This window comes from Solea senegalensis, linkage group LG13 (genome assembly GCF_019176455.1).
Source record: "Solea senegalensis isolate Sse05_10M linkage group LG13, IFAPA_SoseM_1, whole genome shotgun sequence".
NCBI classification, from domain to species: domain Eukaryota; kingdom Metazoa; phylum Chordata; class Actinopteri; order Pleuronectiformes; family Soleidae; genus Solea; species Solea senegalensis.
Genome location: NC_058033.1, coordinates 14024025 through 14043471, shown reverse-complemented (window position 1 = coordinate 14043471; position 19447 = coordinate 14024025). Strand labels below are relative to the sequence as shown.

General features: G+C 41.4%; 1 protein-coding gene across 3 annotated transcripts in view; it reads left to right on the top strand.

Moving 5' to 3' along the window:
- The window catches only part of abr (ABR activator of RhoGEF and GTPase), a 123511-nt gene that overhangs the window by 83864 nt on the left and 20200 nt on the right, over positions 1-19447 (top strand). For all 3 annotated transcript variants that reach the window (XM_044042852.1, XM_044042853.1, XM_044042854.1), the window contains 2 exons: positions 1423-1520; positions 1883-2014. In XM_044042852.1, the coding sequence (XP_043898787.1) occupies positions 1423-1520; positions 1883-2014 (230 nt within the window). The remainder of the gene's footprint in view (positions 1-1422; positions 1521-1882; positions 2015-19447) is intronic.

Here is a 19447-nt window from a genome sequence, read left to right as displayed (position 1 = left end):
TTGCTTTTGATGTTGCAGTGTGAACGTGATGTATTGGTGTGTTCTCTAAATTTGCATACGAGATTCAACCATCTCCCCCGGTTCAATCGCCTCAATCTCGGCGACTCCTCTGGTGAAAGGTCGAGTCGTTCACTCATCCATCATCGCTGTCAGGTGGGGAAGCGCCCGTGGGAGCAGGCCCATGCAGCAGGACGCACTGTAGACACTTTACAGACAGCTGGAAGTGTGGTCTGCAGGAACAGCTACAGCAGCATTTAAAGAAACACATTAACAGACTTAATTGCTCCGTGTAAGAGCCGAGCACATGCTCATCCCAGGAGAGCGTTGACTGTAGTACAAGGAGGATGTATAGAGCGGAGCAGCAGTGTCAGCTCATATTGACTTTTTAAAGTCCTTTGGAAAAAAGTGCGCATTCTTTACACTTCTGAATTAAACATTTAGTCACTTTCTGTCATTGAGAAAAACTTCATTTAAATTAAACTGAAAGTACAGTATATCAAATTTAACAACATTCATCAGTGAAGTTGCATGTTTTAGCCTTCATTTAGCATCGAAACTTAAAGGTGTTTAGTTTGTCCATTGTGGGCTAATGTAAGTGGGCTTATGAGAAACAGCAATATATACTATCGGGTGATTGTACACTTTGTTTTACATACAAATGTCACACACTGTACATTTAAAATGAGTTCAGGGTTCTTTGTGTTTGTCTGACTTGATGTAGATCTGCATTTGTACAGAGAAGAAAAAAGGGGACTTAAGTGAAATATTGAGTTCTTGAGTCTCGATCCTGGTTTCTGCAAACGCAGCAACACTATTATCTGGATGATGAATTCACAAGACATGTGAAGTATCAGTTATCAATTAAGTGACTGACAAAAAAATCTATTTTTCAAGCATTTATTGATTGAAAAGAACCAGTAAAGAAAACAAGCTGATGATATTCTTCTATAAACTGTCCTTTCTCATATTTACTGATACATTAAATACCGATAAACTCAGAAAATAACAAGTAAATTATCAAATAATAAAAGCAGTTGTTAGTAGCAGCCCTATGGGGGAATTACACAACCTCACTAACACAATAAATGGTATTGGCCTCTTATCTGACTGACCTTAAATGAGAATAAATTATCTCCATGTTGTGATGTCATTATCCTTTAAAACTCTTAATAACTCTAATAACAGTTTTAAGGGCTGTACTTTTACTGCAAGATGATAAAACTGCGATCAACAGAGACTTGTAATTTAACCGCACAGTTCTTGCAACTCATAAATCTGCTCAGCTCAGCTGTGCCATTAACAAAGCAGGCAAGAAACTTTAACGTTTACCCAGTATTTTCTGTTGTTTTCTTGCCATCAGTTCTGTGAAGTTATTTATGGATAATATCTGATGAATATTTGCTCCTCCTGTGTTTTCTGTAGATCTGTACTGCACCCTGGAAGTGGACTCGTACGGATACTTTGTCAGCAAGGCCAAGACCAGAGTCTTCAGGGACACGACAGAGCCACAGTGGAATGAGGTGAGTCGCGCATAGGGTAAATCTGCACTCGCCCATACTACCTGTGAAGCGTTACTATGTCCAATGTAATACCGCACCCACCTGTACCCTTTAATAAAAAGCCCCATGATCCAACCTGTAACTGTGAATAAGAACATGCAAATTTCAATGAACCACAAAATGCAAAAATAACTGAATAAATGCTAATTCACTCACAATATATAACAAAGCCTCAAAGAGATCAGAAGATATCCAATGAAAAATCTGGTGCAGCACTCCGTACCAAAATATCTCCTTTCACTACGCGTTGCTCCCCGTTGTTGTTGTTGCTATGCAAAGACAAATATTTCATTAATTAAATCCCCTTTCGTGTCGTCCGATAGGAATTTGAGATCGAGTTGGAGGGCTCCCAGCACCTGCGCATCCTGTGTTATGAGAAGTGTTACGACAAAACCATGCTCAACAAAGACGACAACGAGATTGTGGACAAGATCATGGGCAAAGGGCAAGTCCAGGTAAGAAAACATTGACACAGGCCGTCCCAAAAATATACCACACACACACACACACACACACAGAAAGACGCTTGTGTCCTTCTGGGGAGATTTCCCAACATGTGACTCATTTTAATTAGCCGTCTCGCCTCTACGCACAATATATGTGGTTGTGTTATCTTGGCCTCTAATGACGCTGGTTGGTTTAATAGTCTGAAGGAGTTTATTTAACGGGGGTTTCCCCCTTTCTTGTAGAGTGAAATGTCCCCCCATTAAAACAGAGTCTTGTTAACCAGAGTTTGCCTACAACAGTGGAATCTGTGGTTGCATCGTTGTTTAGGTATCGTAGAGTGGCCAACAGAGGAGTCACGTTTCCATTTTTTCCAGAACTTCTTGGAAAATTGGTTTGAGTCGAGTGAAGCTTGACTCCTGTCATTTTCCTGCAATTTTAGACAAATCGCTGCCGCAATTAACATTCCCTCTGCTGCAGCTCGGTAATCAATAGAGCTCCACTTTGTGCATTATAGGAAACCCTGAGGGTTTTAGTTTTTCTACTTCAATTAATATCCTTGTGTTTTTCTTAAGAGATGCATGTGTGGGTGTCAGAGATGAGCTTTGCAGCGGGTTATTTTTAACCAGCTTCTGACACTTTTCAGCTCTCCAAATTTCACGGAAGGAATAAACCTGTGAAAACATTCCTGTTGGTTGGTTTGTTTGTTGCTGCTGTTGCTGCACAAAGCTGGTAAAAGCCACATCAGTTCCCGAGATGCATTCTCAGACAAAGACAAAGCTTCATGAATCACTTGTTTAACATTGGGAGTGAAAGAAAAGACCGGAGCTCAAAAATGTGTCTAATCTAAAACAGGTATGCAGTTTCTCTGCAGACTTGGTTCCTGTTGTATATCTTTTACACAGTCTTTGAATGGAAAAAAAAAAACATTTCCTGTTTGTCTCCACCACCACGTTACATGCTTTTCTCATTCAGTCTGGTGATTTATGTCGGAACAAATTATGTTTATATATTTTTAATGTGACATTGTGTAACACCAATTTTTCCTGACTTGACCACAGTTTTCTTAAAACGTCATTTTACCTCTGGATTTTCCCAGAGAAACGATGCACTGTCTTAATTATCTTGTGTAGTGAAACGTAGCCACCCCAACGTTTCACAAACCACTCGGTAGTTCGAAAGCCACCCTCTGGTATGGCTACCACTCAAAGAGACAAATGCCGCTGCCGCCGCTGCTGCTGGGAACATCCACTTCCAGCCAACAACAGCCAAAAGACCAAATAAATACACCACATGTTGGGCTGGCTCGCTGTCAGAGGGGGGGAAATGGATAGGGGGATAAAAATGAAGAGAAAGAATGGCATGTTCTGTCCCAGACTCTGAGAGAGAGGGGGAATGGTGTATCCTGTAGAGAGGGTTATTGAGATTAAGGATGTGTGTGCAAGAAAAAAACAAAAGTGAATGATTTTTAATTTTGAAGAAAATGTCATTATCACTCAGTCATGCTGAAATTCTGACTTGGACTGATGTTGTGTCTCATTAGTTGTATCAGAATAATCATATTGTTATTGTAACCTGCTTTAATCTTTGAAACATTTTGCCAGTGCATCAGACAGAATGACATCCATCGACTCTGTAGTCCACAAAGCTGTTTGCTTTTCTAGTGAAGCCGAGTTTAGAAGGAGCCCTCTTTGTTTTGCTTACGTCTCCGGAGACCCTCGGATTAATTTAACAAGCTCGTGGAATACTGACTGACCGTAAATGGGCATATTGGGCCTGAAGTTTTTTTTGTTTTACCCTCTGTGGTTGCTTCACTTTTTCACGGATGAGAAAGAGGATCGCGTCTGTCATCTAAAGAGGTTACTATTCCAGTAGACAGTTTATATTTAAATCAACTGTATTCCTTTAGCTTGATTATCATATGTGGGCACAGTCACTGTGGTGTCTTCTCCGGGCCTCCAGCTCAGCCTAAAGATTCTCAAAAGGTTAAAGGCCTCAACTCTGTGGAGGCCTACCCATGTGTTTGAATGATGACTCACTTCTTTCACAATTTGAACCCAATTAATCCTTGCTGTGTCATCGTGGAATATGGCCTGAAACACCTGGTCATTCAGTATATTAATGTATTTTTTTTGTGCACACATAATGTTCCTGACCCTAAACCTGACTATACGGCTAAACAATTAATCCTTTTCAAATCTGAAATGGCAGTTGAAAATAATGCACTTAACAAACTACAAGTGCTGTAATTAAGGCATACATGACCCTGGTTATTTACTTAACTCTTAGGGTTTTCAATAAAGATAATTGGTATCTTTAAGTGGTCCTTCCTGGATTAGAATATAGAGTAGTTTTGTTTTTTTGCTTCATCATATTGTAATATATTTTAAATTTCATATATTTTGAATTTATTTTAAATGTGTTAAAAAATGATTGTGATAGTTGTCAGAAAGAGATTTTCCTTAAATCATTCAGCCCAAATCCACAACACAATCCACATATGTTGGTTGTTTTCTTTTTGGCCCGGTGTTGTATGTCATGCACATGCACACCCACATGGCCACAAACACAGCCCATTAAAAGCCAACGGTGACAGTAACGCTCATGTTGGCTTGATTGAGTTGCTTGTCCACAAGGGAATTATCTGAATTTTCCAGAACTTTACCCTGCTGATGTCGCCAAGAGCAGATAACCTCTGATCTCTGAGGTCATGTGGCTAATCTTCTGTTAAACTTCAACAATGTTGGGGTGACACTCCCCACTGTCCATCAAACGTCAGCCTAAATAGATTCTTAAGTCCTTGTGAAGGCGTGAAGGAGAATGTGTCAGTATCAGCTCCCAAAATTTGCCACTTGAGGGGGGGAAAAAAAGGCTGTGCGTTGAGTGTGAAACTGTTTGGCTTGCTGTCTCTGATATTTTTTATTCTGCAACCACTGATTGTCTTTTGGCCACACAGGATTCTTTTTTGCATTCAGACCACATCTCCTGTTCTGCCTCATGTGTTGTGCAAGTTCTCCCAAGTGACTCTGATGTGCCAGCTATATCATAGCTTGGGATACTTTTCTTCAGAGGAGCCATTATGTAACAGTGGGTAGTGCCAGTGCTTTCTGTTGCAGAAACGCTTCGTATCACTCGGCATCAGCACTGCTTTCATCTGGTAATCGCGGCCTTTATCCCAGCCTTGGATTGGGTGGCGCTCACCTCTTTATCAGGGAAAAAAGTGTTTATTTCTTTTTCTTCATACACTCACCAGCATCCTCTGTAGTGCAGTCAGTTGGCTGTTGAACTGGTGATGTCTAGTTTAGAGGAGGAGGTACATAACATATATCTGAAAGCTCTAGTTAGACATTGTTTTCAAAGTGGGAGGCGAAAGGGAAGGATTTAAAAAAAGGAGTTAATAATTGCGCTTTAGCCTGTCTATTGTGTGATACAGTTGGTAGTTGGAGCAGCAGCAGCAGCATCAGGACCACAATTCAGGGAGACAATGAAGGGTACTTACATAACACTGAGTGCCTAATTGCAGCTATTAGTCAAAAAAATAAAAATCACATGGTGTCAGAGGGGAGTGTGCAAATTAATATACAGAAAATAAAAAGATACTGACATGTGACGCATACAATATTTTTAGATTCCATGTGACCTTCTTCTCCTAACATGTCCAGTAATGTCACCAGAACAAGGATAATAAATTATCCTCCTCCTCCCTCCATCATCCCTTAGACTTCATGACCCCTACCTCGCTGTGTGATGCTAAGGGCTTGTTTTCAGTTGGAGTGAGTGTATGTCAACCCACGGCGTTGACAGCATTACCAGTTCCTGAATCAGTGGTAACATGATAGTTTTGAAACTGTTTCCTTGGAGCTAATGGGAGCCAGGAGAAGGTGGGCATTAGGAATGAAAGGAGAAATGGGGGCGATGAGACTTTTGTGTGTTCCTGGCAGCTCTTAGCTCCCTCTCCAAAGCCGAGGAGCCGGACAGGGGGTGCGCGCATTAGCCGGCGTTAGTGTAAAAGTGCGGGTGCAAAGGGGTTGTAAAGTTTTGAGCGTCTACTATGTGCACTCTCCTCCCCACTTAAGAGCCATAGCTCTTTCCCCTACATGAAGCATTAGATGCTAAGTTTGACATTTATTAGTGAAAGTGGCATTGTTTGGCCTAATGGCAGACCGACAGACCGGCCATCTGGAGAATCAGCGATGAAGTTTCGTTGGACCAGTGGCACTCAGCCAGTGCAGGAAGTGCAGGCCTCAAGCTCTGATCTAATCTTTCAGTGCTCGTTATGCCAACTTCAGGCTGTCATGAGAGTGGAATACAGCCTGGGTAGTGTATCTAGAAATATGTATGCTATGAACATTTTGTGATTTTTATGCAGACAAATAGTAAATGGAAGTGTTATATGTAAGCTAAGTGGGAAGGTGATGAAGAAAACAGCACAAAATAAAAAAGAAAACGCCAGTTAAAGACGTTTTTAGATTGTAACTATACCAATTCCCACTGGTCAAAAATTCCATTTAGTCCAGAGTTACGGGGTTCGGACCAGTGGGAATGTATTTTAATGGGTTTTTTAATCAGCTTTAGCTCCAATTGGCATTGGTGGGAACGTAAGACTGCCTGACCTTATGCAGACTTCTTTTATCTTCTCAGTTTTTGGCAGCGATGCAAATTCCTGCATCATATCTGGTACAAGGATACAACAAACTTTCCTCTTTCAGCTGCTAGAACATAGCCATGAATGCTTGTAGCAAACCTTACTTTTTATAACTTGGGACAGTGCTGAATATTTTTTAATTTCATCGTTCACGAGAAGACCCGGGTTCGAGCCCCGGATGGAACAAGGGCCTTTCTGCATGGAGTTTGCATGTTCTCCCCGTGTGTGCGTGGGTTCTCTCCGGGTTCTCCGGCTTCCTCCCACAGTCCAAAAACATGCAATGTGGGGATAGGTAAATTGGACACTCTAAATTGACTATAGGAGTGAGTGTGAGAGTGAATGGTTGTTTGTCTCTATCTGTGTGGCCCTTCGATGGACTGGCGAACTGTCCAGGGTGTACCTGGGAGATTGGCACGGCACCCCCCGCGACCCTCTGGTTGAGGATAAAGCGGTAGATGATGACTGATGACTGACGTCAAGAGAAAGAAAAATCCATTGTGTTGTTGTTTTGTTTCTGGCATGTTTGTGATGTCACAGCTCATGCATGAGTGATGCACAATGAGAATGTTGATTTTTTCTTTTAGGTGGAACTTTGCAAGTCTGGTTGCTTTATTGTCTTTTTTCTCTCTGGAGCTCCCCCTGCAGTTTTGGAGTACATATTTTTGCACCACTGTACACATCCACCCAGTTTCTTCTGCTTCTAGAACACTATCGCTGCCTTGATCTTATAGCTGAAACCTGGGTAGGTTGTGTGTAGTGCCCTGAAGCAATTTGTATTTCTCCCAAGACTTTGCGAGACCTCCTGATTCTGAGGACTCCGGGTCGACGGCCCTGATCTTGCAATGCTGGTTTTACACTAACAGACAGTAGGGAGAGTGGAGACAGCAACCAATCTCCCAAACTATATCCGTAAACAAGCCATTTAACCATCACAATGATCCAAAGGTGTTAAATTAGAGTAGAAATCCTGCATAGTCCTGCTTTAAGGTTATATATATATATATATGCTAATTTTAGTATGAAAGAGGCTATAGAGTTGCTATATTTAATAATTAGCTTTTTTGCTTTCCACACAAACCACTTGGGACTGCTAGTTTTTTGTCTTCTTGTTGGTGAGATATAATTTTGGTCAAAAAATGCCTTGCCTCTGGGGCTGAGTTGTGGTGGTACGTCATATGGGAATTGTTTTAAACACGGAGCTGAGTGGTTTTAATGAGATGTATGTGTGCGCATTATTGTTATTGTGTGTCTTCATGCATGGATGTGTAGGTATTAATATAAATTAGTGTCTAATAGTCGGTGTCATCTGTTTTGTTTCTGTCCTCTGTCATTTAGGGCTGTGATCTGTCATGTTTCCATTATATACACCCGCTGCGGTCATACACACACACACGCACACAAACGTACACACACAGCTGTCAACAACTCTAACAGATGGGATCCTGCTGCGTGTGTTCAGCCCCCCTGGAAACGAACCATAGATTCATACACGCACACACGGGTGATGGGCTAATGCATTGTAAATGATATCAATAACTTCAGCTTGCTACATTAGCTGTTGTTTATGGTGTTCTGTGAGTCTGTGGAAGACTGAAGCCTGAAGATGGAGCGAGTGCATTAATTCAGAAACAAAGATTGTCCAACTGCTCTTTGTTCTTTTACTCCTAAAACTAATTTCATTCTCTTTGTTCCCTGTAGTTTTTTTTTTTCCAGCAGCAATGCTTTTTAATGAGGCTCATCCCTCATCGCCTGTGTTCAAGCATACAGCGCCTTTTTTATTGATGAATTCCAGTTGAGCAGACTCTCATCAGACGGTGCTTGATCAGTGGAGCTGATAGACGCGCTTTGATGGTGTTTTAGACTTTTCCTTGTCATCTTTCCTCAGAGAAGCCGCCTCATTTTGACAGTTTCCTTTCTTTCCCTCTTTGAGCACTCACTCCATGCCACTTGGGATATACTTGCCCCAAATAACTATTTACAAGTCTATAAACATTGTTAGATGGTGCACACGTGCAGCTAGGTGCCTGCTTTTCTTTATCTTTGTCTGAAGAACAGGGAAAAACCCAATCATGCACGTTAATGTTTTTGTTTTGGTGAGTCTTTTTCAGATGTTGATGATTTAAGGCAAGATGAATAGTAATCACATGTTGCTCCTCACAGTAAGTTTGGTATTTTGATTTAAACACTTACATTCATTACAGTCTAAAGATGATCAACCTGGGTATTAATGTCAGGGGAATATAGAGCAAGTATCCTAAGTGTAACTAAACTTTGCTGCTAGGAAGGCAAAAAACTTAAAAACTGTCACTCTGGAGTCAGATTTAAGTTTTGTAAATCTAATAGGTTACAGAACAAGCAAAGGGATGTTGTCGGCTGCTGGACTCAGTCCAAGTCGGAGGCGTCGGACAGGCTTTTGATTCAACCAAGCTGAAAGAGTGAACTGTGTAGGAAGATTAAAGAAAAAAATCTTTGCTTTTTCTATCACAGTTTGATGACTGAGAACTGTGTGAAAGACTAAAGTGAGACCATAAAGCGGCAGTTTGTGGGCCAGACGATCTCTGTGTGTTCTCCTTTTTCTCTTGATGCCCCATCCATCCATCCTTCTCTGTCCATCTGTTCTCCAGCAGAAGACACACACACGCTGCTTCTCTCAGCAATTCCAGTATGTCAAGTACCAGCCGCCTGGTAATTGGTCCTCATCATGTTGCATAATCATTTAGGGAAGTGTATGGATTGATAACAGATGTATGATTTCCTACTGGGAACATACATGTGTAGCTCAAGAGGAGAGGGACATACAGAGGAGGAGGAGGTTGGAGATGGAGAATAGGAATGAGAGCCCCAGATGGTGGCCAATTATGTGATGCTGCGAGTTAAAGTGAGAACAAAGGAGCTTATCACGACCCGACAAATGAAATGCTCCCCAGAGAGACACCGCAAATCTCACCACGCACTCGCCACCCTTTGTCTCGTGGAGGAGTCAGGGTTCAGGGATAATTGGAAACAGTCTGGATGGGAGGGGAGCTGGGTCAGCTGATAGAAAGAGTGTCATATTTGAACACTGAGGCCGTCAGTCTCACGTTGAGATAAAACTTGGAGAGGAACGAAAAACCTCTTTGTCCAACCATAAGAACTTCATTTTACAATCAGATCAAATTAGAACCATATAAACTTGCTTGAGGTTTAAAATTTCCCTCCGTCTTTATTATTTTTAAGCTGCAATGCAGTGATGGAGACCAGAACACAGAGACAAGTTAGAAGGGGTCATTATAATAACGCCAAGTAGACTTTTTGTTAACGCCCCAGGATCTCACTTTTTACTCTTAATAATTTGCCCTCGGACACTGTGAAAGTTCCAAGATAATTGCAATGCATGATATTACTGCAATGATTATATAAATGATTGCAATATTATATATAATATCAGACGGTTCAAGGTTTATTCAGGTTATTCCATTGGTCTCACCAGTTCCTCTGATTTATAGATGACCACGCACACACACATCTCTGGCTCTTCTCGAGCTGAGGATTAACAACAGTGGGATAGATCCACCTCATCCCTCTCATCACGCTATCCGTCTGGCCCTCTGCGGAGTAAAGCTCATTTCATGCTTGGCTCTGCTCTGCCTGCCAATGCTCACTGTGCAGCTCAGCTGAAGAATTGTCTGGGTCACACCTCGGCTGTAGGTCTGAGAAATCCCAACGCATGAAGGTCCTTTGTGTCCGGGTCTGCCTGGAGATGCAAACACACACTCTCTCTGTCTCTCTCTTTCATCCATTCCCAGTTGTTTCACCCACATCTATGTCTTGAATTGCACTGCACCATGTATTGGATTAAAGTAACATAGTTGAATTAGAAGTTTGGGCAGAAACTACTTTTATGAATAGTTGTGTTTATTCCCAAACGGCTTTTCTTGGTTTGATAAGCTGTAAAATGCCTCACTTATCTTCTCTCTGATAATTAGATGAGAAAAGTGATACCCCCTAGTGTTGACCAAGCTTAGCGTAAAGACTGGAAACAGTAATAAACTGTGATGCTGGCTCTGTCCAAATCTGTTCAGCTGTACTATTAAAACTAACACCAGAAAAAGTCCATACAATAATATATAACGTGGCACAATTCTGGGTGTTATGTTGGCCTGCAGTCTGTATGCTAAGATGAGCCAATCTGCTGCAGGCTGTAGCTTTTAGTTTCACAGACAACCTCAAGAGCTGCATCCTATGTCCGATAACTCTCTGCTATTGCGTGTAATATATACATTATTTTTGCCAAAATGATGACCTTATATATATGTTATCATATATATATATGTGTATTATCATATTTTCCGACCTTAGTTGACTAGTGGGACATAGAGACACCTCACTGCCTCTCTGTCTTTTCTATTTTGAATTACCCGTGACATCAAAATCAAAGTTTTAGTGCTTTAATCATGTCTGGGTTGTTTTAAAAAGGTCATCTACATGCCTGTATGTAGCCTAATAATATGTAAAAAGAACAATTTGTCCAATATTGCCGTCATACTTTAAAGGTTACTGTGTCCTTAAGTCAGCTTTGCGATTTTTAGTGACTTGTGTAAAATCATGGGAGTAAATGAAGCTGCCTCTAACCTAGTGCTGTACAATTATTTTGATGCACCACTCTGCCTCAACTTGACATATTATATTAAAAATATTTACTGTACTGTACCAAACACAGCTTATGTCCCAGCCCATTCTTTTCAAGCAGCCGATCAGGAGACCAGAGTGGTTCTTTTACAAGTAAAATGTGCTGGATATCCATCTGCAGCTGATGTTTGCCGCTTGCCACGTTCATTTTGAAGCTCACACTCCACCAGGGGATGCTGGTAAACAGGTTGCGACTGTTATGAAGCTGCAGTATTTACTGGATTTACTCAAATCCCACTTTGTTGAACTGCTCCACTGAGCTGTTTGTTTAGATGTGATGATTGTGTAGGAACTAGGATGCTTTCCACATGGCCAGAGTTTGGGGTCTGTGATTGAGCAACCATGCGCCCTCTGTGGTTCTGCACCTCGTTATGGAGGCAGGCTGATGTTCAGTTTAGCCTCTAGGGACTTTGGTTTTCTCTATAGAATACAGTGGGGCAGTGGTTTGCACCAGGACTCATTGGCAGAATACGGTCTTGTTTAATGCTGAATTGAAGAGGCATTAATCCAAAGCATATGCAGGAATTTTAAACTCTCTAACTTAGTGTATCCATGACTATTGTCTGTATTTTTGCTAACAGCTCCGGGGAAGTTCTCACTGACATAGCTCATAATTTCTTTATTTTTGTATGAGCTACAGTGACAGTGTTACATGCATTCTCTGCATCATCACCCTGCTTGAGACCACAATGAATGAACACGCCTACTTAGCTCTGAAATAACTTAAGAAAATGTTCACTGCTCCGTCTTGTTGTTGGACAGCTTTTTCCAACTGGAAACCCGAAGCTTGTGTTGCTTTTGTAAACCACTCACTCCCCACACCAAAGTCTATGGAGAAAATTAGCAATTTGAATCCACTACTGCCTCCGCTAATAATTACAATTAGAATTTGTTATATTTGCACACACACCAAGCAGTGATAGTGACTTTTACTTCTGCATTTAACCAATACTTTTTACACACCAGTAGTGAACACAAACCAGTCACAGGAGCTGTGGATTGCACACATCTGCGCCCATGGAAGTTGTTATTGAATACCATGCCGCCATGAGCTACAAAGGCTAACTTTTTTCTTTGGACCTTTTACAAAGCAATACAGACTAGCAGGCATAGACCATATTAGGTGAGCCTTGTGTTAAGAGGCTAAAGTCCGTTTGCCCTGGTGTCCCTGCAGGCTGGATGTTGACAATGTGACAGCCACACTTCAACAAACTGGAACCATCACTGTAACTCTTCCTTCAGGATTCAGTCCACTTCAGAAAGCATAGCACGTTGTGTTGCAAGGTGACTTCCATCTTCCCTATACTTCCCTCCTACATCATATCTATCGGGCAGCATCTCAAATTTTACTCCGAACGTTTCTCCACATTTTTCCCCCCTCTACAAACGTTTCTCCATAAGTGTCTGTGAGGTAGTGTAGTATGTCACAGAGATTACTGACATCCTGGTTTCCCTTTCCTCAACCTCAGGAGGAGCTTTGTGAAACAGCCACGATCCAGTGACAACACTTATTATTAGCAGGAGTGGTGATCTAATGATGTTTGGACAAAGTCAGGTGGCCTCTCCTAACTAGATGGGAGAAACAGCTGAAATGCAGCAAATGGTTTAAGCAGCGTTGTCATATGAGATTTTGTTCTTTTCTGTCCAACTTCTGATTTATTGTTGAAAATTCCATAAATATTTGAAAGGGAAACCTCACTACAGCTGTTTGCCAAGAACAGCTTGTGTACGTGGCCTCATTCTAAATTTGCATCTTTGCCCTTGAGCCCTTTAATTTTTGTAATTGTGTGTGTTGCTGTCAAAAATGTCTCTATATGCTCTACTGGGCCCCTAAAGCCTTAGTAACTCCTCACACTGCCACTTTCTTCGAGTATAAACACTATCAGCACTGTGCTCATGAATGTATATAATTCCTCTGCTAGTTGCTGCTTTCTAAACTGTCAGTGTTTGTAATTTAAGCGTCTGAATTTCATAAACCTCCAGTTGATACCTTGTGATTTCTCGACGCCATATGAACAGGAAACGGTAGCTGACTGTTAATCAGCAGCTTGAGGTCGTGCAGCTGTTATTTTTGGGTTGCTGTGTGCAGTTTTGTGCATGCTAGAGTGTTGTTAAAGCATCTGCTCAGGTCCTGTAGTGATATAACCCCCCCCCCACCACCACCACCACCACCACACAAACATACAGTACTGACTTTGCCTGCCAGACGGTGAGAGAAATGAGTGCACGTGGAAAATGCTGGATAAGGAAAATATATTTATTAAAAGTGCTATCCTCAGGCTTATAGGAAGGTACAGTACAAAGGTCCCTTAAATAGGACATTTTGCCTGCAGCTTTATCTAGACCAGGGGTCTGCAACCTTTTAGAAGGAAAAGAGACATTTTGTCACTTCACCCAAATAAAATTTATCTGGAGCCACAAAAAACCCATTTGACCCTTAAAATTAAGGTAATATCATGTATAAACCTTTTAATATATATATATATATATATATATATATATATATACCAAAAAACTATGAAATAAAATGATTTTATGTAGTTTAAGTACATGGATCTAAAAAAAAATGGACAGGACTCCAAATGTGTACTTCTTCATGAAACACTACAATAAAGTGTCAAAAAAAATAAATAAATAAATAAATAAATAAATAAATAAACACGTTGTTTTTACAAGGAGCCACTGCAGAGGGGCCGAATGGCCACATGAGGCTCTACGGCCGCAGGTTGCAGACCCCTGATGTAGACTGAGGCCTTTAACCCAAGTATAAGCAAGAGCTCATGTTCATTGGGTGCAATGTAGTCATCCATATTTAAACTGAACCATAAAAGGGCAGTTGGACACTAGCAAATGAACAGCCTGCTTATGTTAGATGACTATTATAAGGTTTTATTCTCTAACTCAATGATTTATCTGGCAAAAACAAAATATATTTTATGATAAATGGTTAGAAAGACTTCATGTCTGTTTTCAGTAAGTGCTCATCACCTTTCCATGTTCCCTCCACTTGACTTATCTGAGTGGGACAAAGTCTCTCTGTGATCAATTGTAAATGCACACGACACTGACAGACCACTAACATGTCTTCTTCGTGTACAGAAACTACTCTGAAACCCCCAGCTTACCCTCAAAGCATTGAGTTATTGCAATCATCGCTCCTCAGGTTCTAAGTCTATAACTTCCCATGACATTGTGCTATTCACATGGCAGGAACATGAGTAGTGCCAAGTGCCAGTCGTTTGATGCTTTATGACTTCCTGGCTGTCCCAGGGTGAGGGAGGGAGGGAGACTGCCCGTTTCCTGCTCAGACTGTACACACTTCATGAATTCTGAGCTCAAAAGCTTGATACTCATAACTACTCTGCTTTTATCTATTCGTTGTTGCCTCCATCAAGGGGGGGCGGAGTCTTCAGGGGTCAAAAAGTAAGGGAATGGGTTTTAATAACATTTTCGAGGGATGTAGTTCTTTGCCCAAAGGAGAAATTATTTTTGGTATTTTGATTTTGGTGGTGATATGGATACTTATCTGGTTTCATGATTTAAAAAAAAAAAAACAAAACAAAAAAAACAAACTTGCATGATAAGGAGAGTGTACTAAAACTGTGGGAAACCGAGCATCAGTTTTGATCAAAAATGCCTTCCATGTGCCATCCAGTCTGAAACTCTTTTCCAGTTCCTCCTTACAAACCTGTCACCAGGCTGACATCTGGCCACCAGGATACATGTCCATCCTCACTTCACAGATACATGCTGTATATACTGTAATGAGATAATATGACGTTAACACAGAACAGAAATGATTAAAAGGCGCTCGCATAACTCTCCCTGCACCTCAGTAATAAAGCTCCTTTTGATTAGCGTCTTGCAATTTTTGACTTGAGGCCTCTGTGTTGGGCCCCTTTTTGCAACCATAAATTACGCTAATGATGATGTAATTGTTTTCATGTGGAGGAAATGTTTCTTAAATCCCCACTGACCCCCCACAAGGATGTTTTCAACTTGTCAGCTGTGTAAAAGCGATGAGATCATGGCTTCACCAAATCCAGCACTGGTGCTGCCTTACCTTCATCTTCTGTCATCTGCATGAGTTAAGGAATATTAATCCTGTGCTTAGATCATTATGCACTGCATAAAACTGCATTGCTTAACTTTCATCTATATAAAAATGTCTCTTAGATTCAAACCAATGTAAAATGAGTTCACACGATGCTGATTAGTCTTATCAGCTCTCTTTATTTCTCAGTATTGCAGTGACATTTCTGTGCTGCACACAGGAAGTTCATGTTATGTCAATATAGGTGGAGACAACAGCGGCATTGTAGAGTAAGAAGACTGCAAACAGGTCGGACTTTGACTGAAAACACAAAGAATTGCCCAGGAAAAGTGAACTCTCCTGCTGAAAAACCCCAATCTTTCAGCGGTTTGACAAGATAAATGCTTCTTGACTCCGCCCACCCATGTGCTGATGCTCCATACACACAAACACTCCCTCAGTCAGGCCTGATTGTATTGTTTGACAGAGCCTGTTGTCAGATGAAGGAAACCACATGCAAATAATTTTACATCATTTCATAACATCAACAACAAAAATCACCAAACATGACGCACTGCAGCTTTAAGCCTTGTGTGGCACCAAAAACACAACCATGTTAATAGCTGTAATGAATCTCCTTTTTCCTGAGTTTCTTCCTTATTATATGTTATTATACAATCCTTTATTGCAGCACCGTTTGAACGCAGGCACTATAAAATATACCACTATGATATGAATCACCACAATGCATAAGCTACAAGAACAACACAGCTCCTAGTGTTTCTCAGTGTGCCGCTTCACTCGGAGCAGCCTGTTGCATAACCGTCGCGTTGTGCAGAGCAATATTTTTTGGTTCCGGGCAGAAGCATTAAATATGTTCATCCACCGGGGGCGCCAGCTCAAGTGCGTACCTGTTCCCTGTGCTGTTCCTGCTTTAAGAGACTGGAGTGGGTGTTTATGAAGGAGGGCGTCTCAGAAGTCTGTTTCACAGTAACACATTTTACGTAATTACGTAAGATGTGTTGTATAATAGCCAGGAGAGGGATGTGTGCAGGTGGTGTTTGTGTTGCTTGCATCTGTGTGTGACCTGGTGACGGTTCACTCCTCCTGCATGAAGAACTCCTGATAAGCTGTGGTTAGATGGAGGCCACCGTGATCAAGCCACACTAATCCTATCACTGGCTGCCTGTATATATCATCAGTGAGAAACACTCTGGTTTAGTTTATAATCTGTCTTCTATATCTGTGAAATAGAAGCAGGAGAAGAAGCCAATTGAAGATCAAAGCAGCGTGAAGGTGAAATAAGAGAAAGAGAGAGACTGAGATGAAGTTTCCATTAGCCTGAGGTGGTTTGTCTGCGCTGCTAACGCTGTTACACAAAGACTGGTTAACTGGTCAACATAGCAATCACCAGAGCTCATGTTGGGAGCTGAAGCTGCTGCTGCTGATTCATTGATTTTCCACTTATATTAATTTGTCTTCTTCACCTGCTAATGAGGTTTTGACCTGTCACTGATTTTTTTTTAACTGTCTTCTTTTTCTCGTTATTGGTGATGGAAAGGGAACTGGGGAGATGGAAGTTGCTGTAAATGAGTAAACAGAATCACTGCTGACCCTCTTCTGCAGGAAGGAGAGAGTGTCGGAACTTAGGAAACCGATGAACTCAATTGTTGTCTGCCTCTATACTTTGTCTGACAATATAAAAAAATGTTTTTACTGTACCATTTTTGTTTTGATCACTATCCTGCTGAAAGTACTAGTCCATTTAACATTGTCTACCGCCTTTATCCTCTGCATGAGGATTGCGGGGCCCACTGGTGCCAATCCCTGCTGGGTAAAAGTCGGGGTACACCCTGGACACCAATCCATCGCAGGTTCAACATACTCTATAGAGTGTCCTCTGCCTTTTTGGACATGTGGAAGGAAACGGGAGAACACTGAGGAAACCCACGCACACACAGTGTGCAATCTCTTGTGTGTGTGTTAAAGCTATAGCCGCTTAGCATATGACCTTTAAATAGGGTTTTTTATGTGATGGTTAAATGATTTTTGGGGGCTAAAGTAAATTGGAAACCACAGCACTGTGCTCTAGCCTCCAGTTGTGTAATACCTCCTTATCTTATCTCATGTCTTTGTAGATAATCCTGTTACCATCTCCCCTCTTTTTAGTCCCATCTCTTTCCTCCATGCTCATGTAATCTTCCAGGTGGCTGCGTCCAGTCAGCTTTGGGTTAACACTTCAGAATGAATAATTCAAGCAGGTCAGTGATGTTGTCATCCTGGAACTAGGTCACACTGTGCACTTCAGGCATGTCCCAGTCAAGCCGAGATCACAACTTCAGCCTCCATGTCCACATCGTAGTACGACAGTGTTTCCTCTAACTCCACATCTGAGAGTGTTGTTGAAACATAGCACAACCCCCACACACAATCTGGTGTTGTCCTAATTACACTAACATCAACTAACACTAGCTATCATGGAGCTTTGCTTGTAATCGTTTTTACCATCATCATGAGGTTTCAAAAGTCCACATTTACTTGGCAGCTTTACCTTCTTTTTTTTTTATTATGGGTTTCTTTTAAATAAAGTTTTATTTTGGCTGAGATTGTGTTGCAGTGTTTGCCAGGGACGAGTGGATGAGATGTAATTCAAGGATGTTCACTGTGTTGCTGAGGTGTAATTATCTCTGCAGAGACACTTCTGTTGTGTAATGAAGAAATAGACTCTGAGCCAAGGAAAGACGCATTTGAATTTTGGTGTGCACCTTACATGTACTCTTTTATTCTAGACTCATTTCTCTGCCGAAAACTACGTCGCAGAGACAGATTAACTTGGTAACTACATGGGGTGTTACCTGTGATTTGCATTATTAGTGCCCACTGGGTTCATATTTCACTTTAAATGAGCAAAAAACGGGAGGAAGTTAAATCATGATGAAAAAATACGAAATTAGTGGTATGTGGTAAATAAAAAAACAACAACGTTGAATTAAACATAACAATTAGCAGTTATAGCAAAGAGAGATGTGAAGAACATCAGATTAGCAGAGTCTGACCTCAATGTTTTGTTAAGGTATTTGTCATAAAACCTGCAGCATTCCTGCTTCACTGTGTGTCTCATTCTGCTTCCGAAAGCTTTGTTTGCTGTTGCAGTTCACCTCGCTCTGTTTTCTCCCCTTTATCTTTGATTCTCTGCATCCACTTGTACTGGTTAGACTCAAATATTTGTTGTTGGCTAGATTTGCCTTTAAGTACATTTTAAATGTAGAGGACTACTATTTGGAAAGGGAAAGAGGAGCAACAATGCCACCTGCCATAAAACACTAAAGGAGATGAAGAATTTTCAAGGCTTTAAATGCCTTAGTCTATTCATAGCCTTTCATATCCTGAAAGCTTTGTTTTTCCTCCTACTCTCTGTCTCTGAGCAGATACATACACACACTCCCCTTCTCATCCCAACCACACCCAACACAGCAGACTCCAGCTCCATGCCAATGAAACCTCCCCCCATCTCTCTCTCATGTCTTACCTCCTCGTGCTCCATCACCACCTTTTGTTCTGAAGTGCTTAATAAGTGATGGAGCGGTTAATCGAAGGAAGTTTCTGCTCCCACTGGCTCAGAGGAATGAGAAGCAGGATTAATCTGTAGAGCACCCCGAGGCTACGATTTCTCACCCTGCCAAAACCACCCCACCACTGCTGTGCTCCCATCTTAACCACTCTCACTGTACCCTGAAGGACCCTCTGTCAAGTGCCCCCTTACACACTCACACACACCTCATTTACTCTCTTCCCTTCCTTCTTGCTTAAGCTTGAGAGAATCAGGCTGGAGAGATCAAAGAGGTAGAGTGGGTCTTTCCGTAAACATACTTATGGAGGCCCATCACTTTAAATCTGATTGAATTATCCGTGGCATGGCTCGTAGCTATCGGTGTCACTCAATCAATCATCATGTGAGTCAGTCACAGTCCTCAGAGGGCACACGGGATGAAAACACAGCACTTTGTGTCCGATGAGCTCATTAAATAAGCCCAAAGTCTTGATTGTCATGTCTAAAAAAAGATCACCTTTATTCTGGCAAAATGACCCAATACTGAG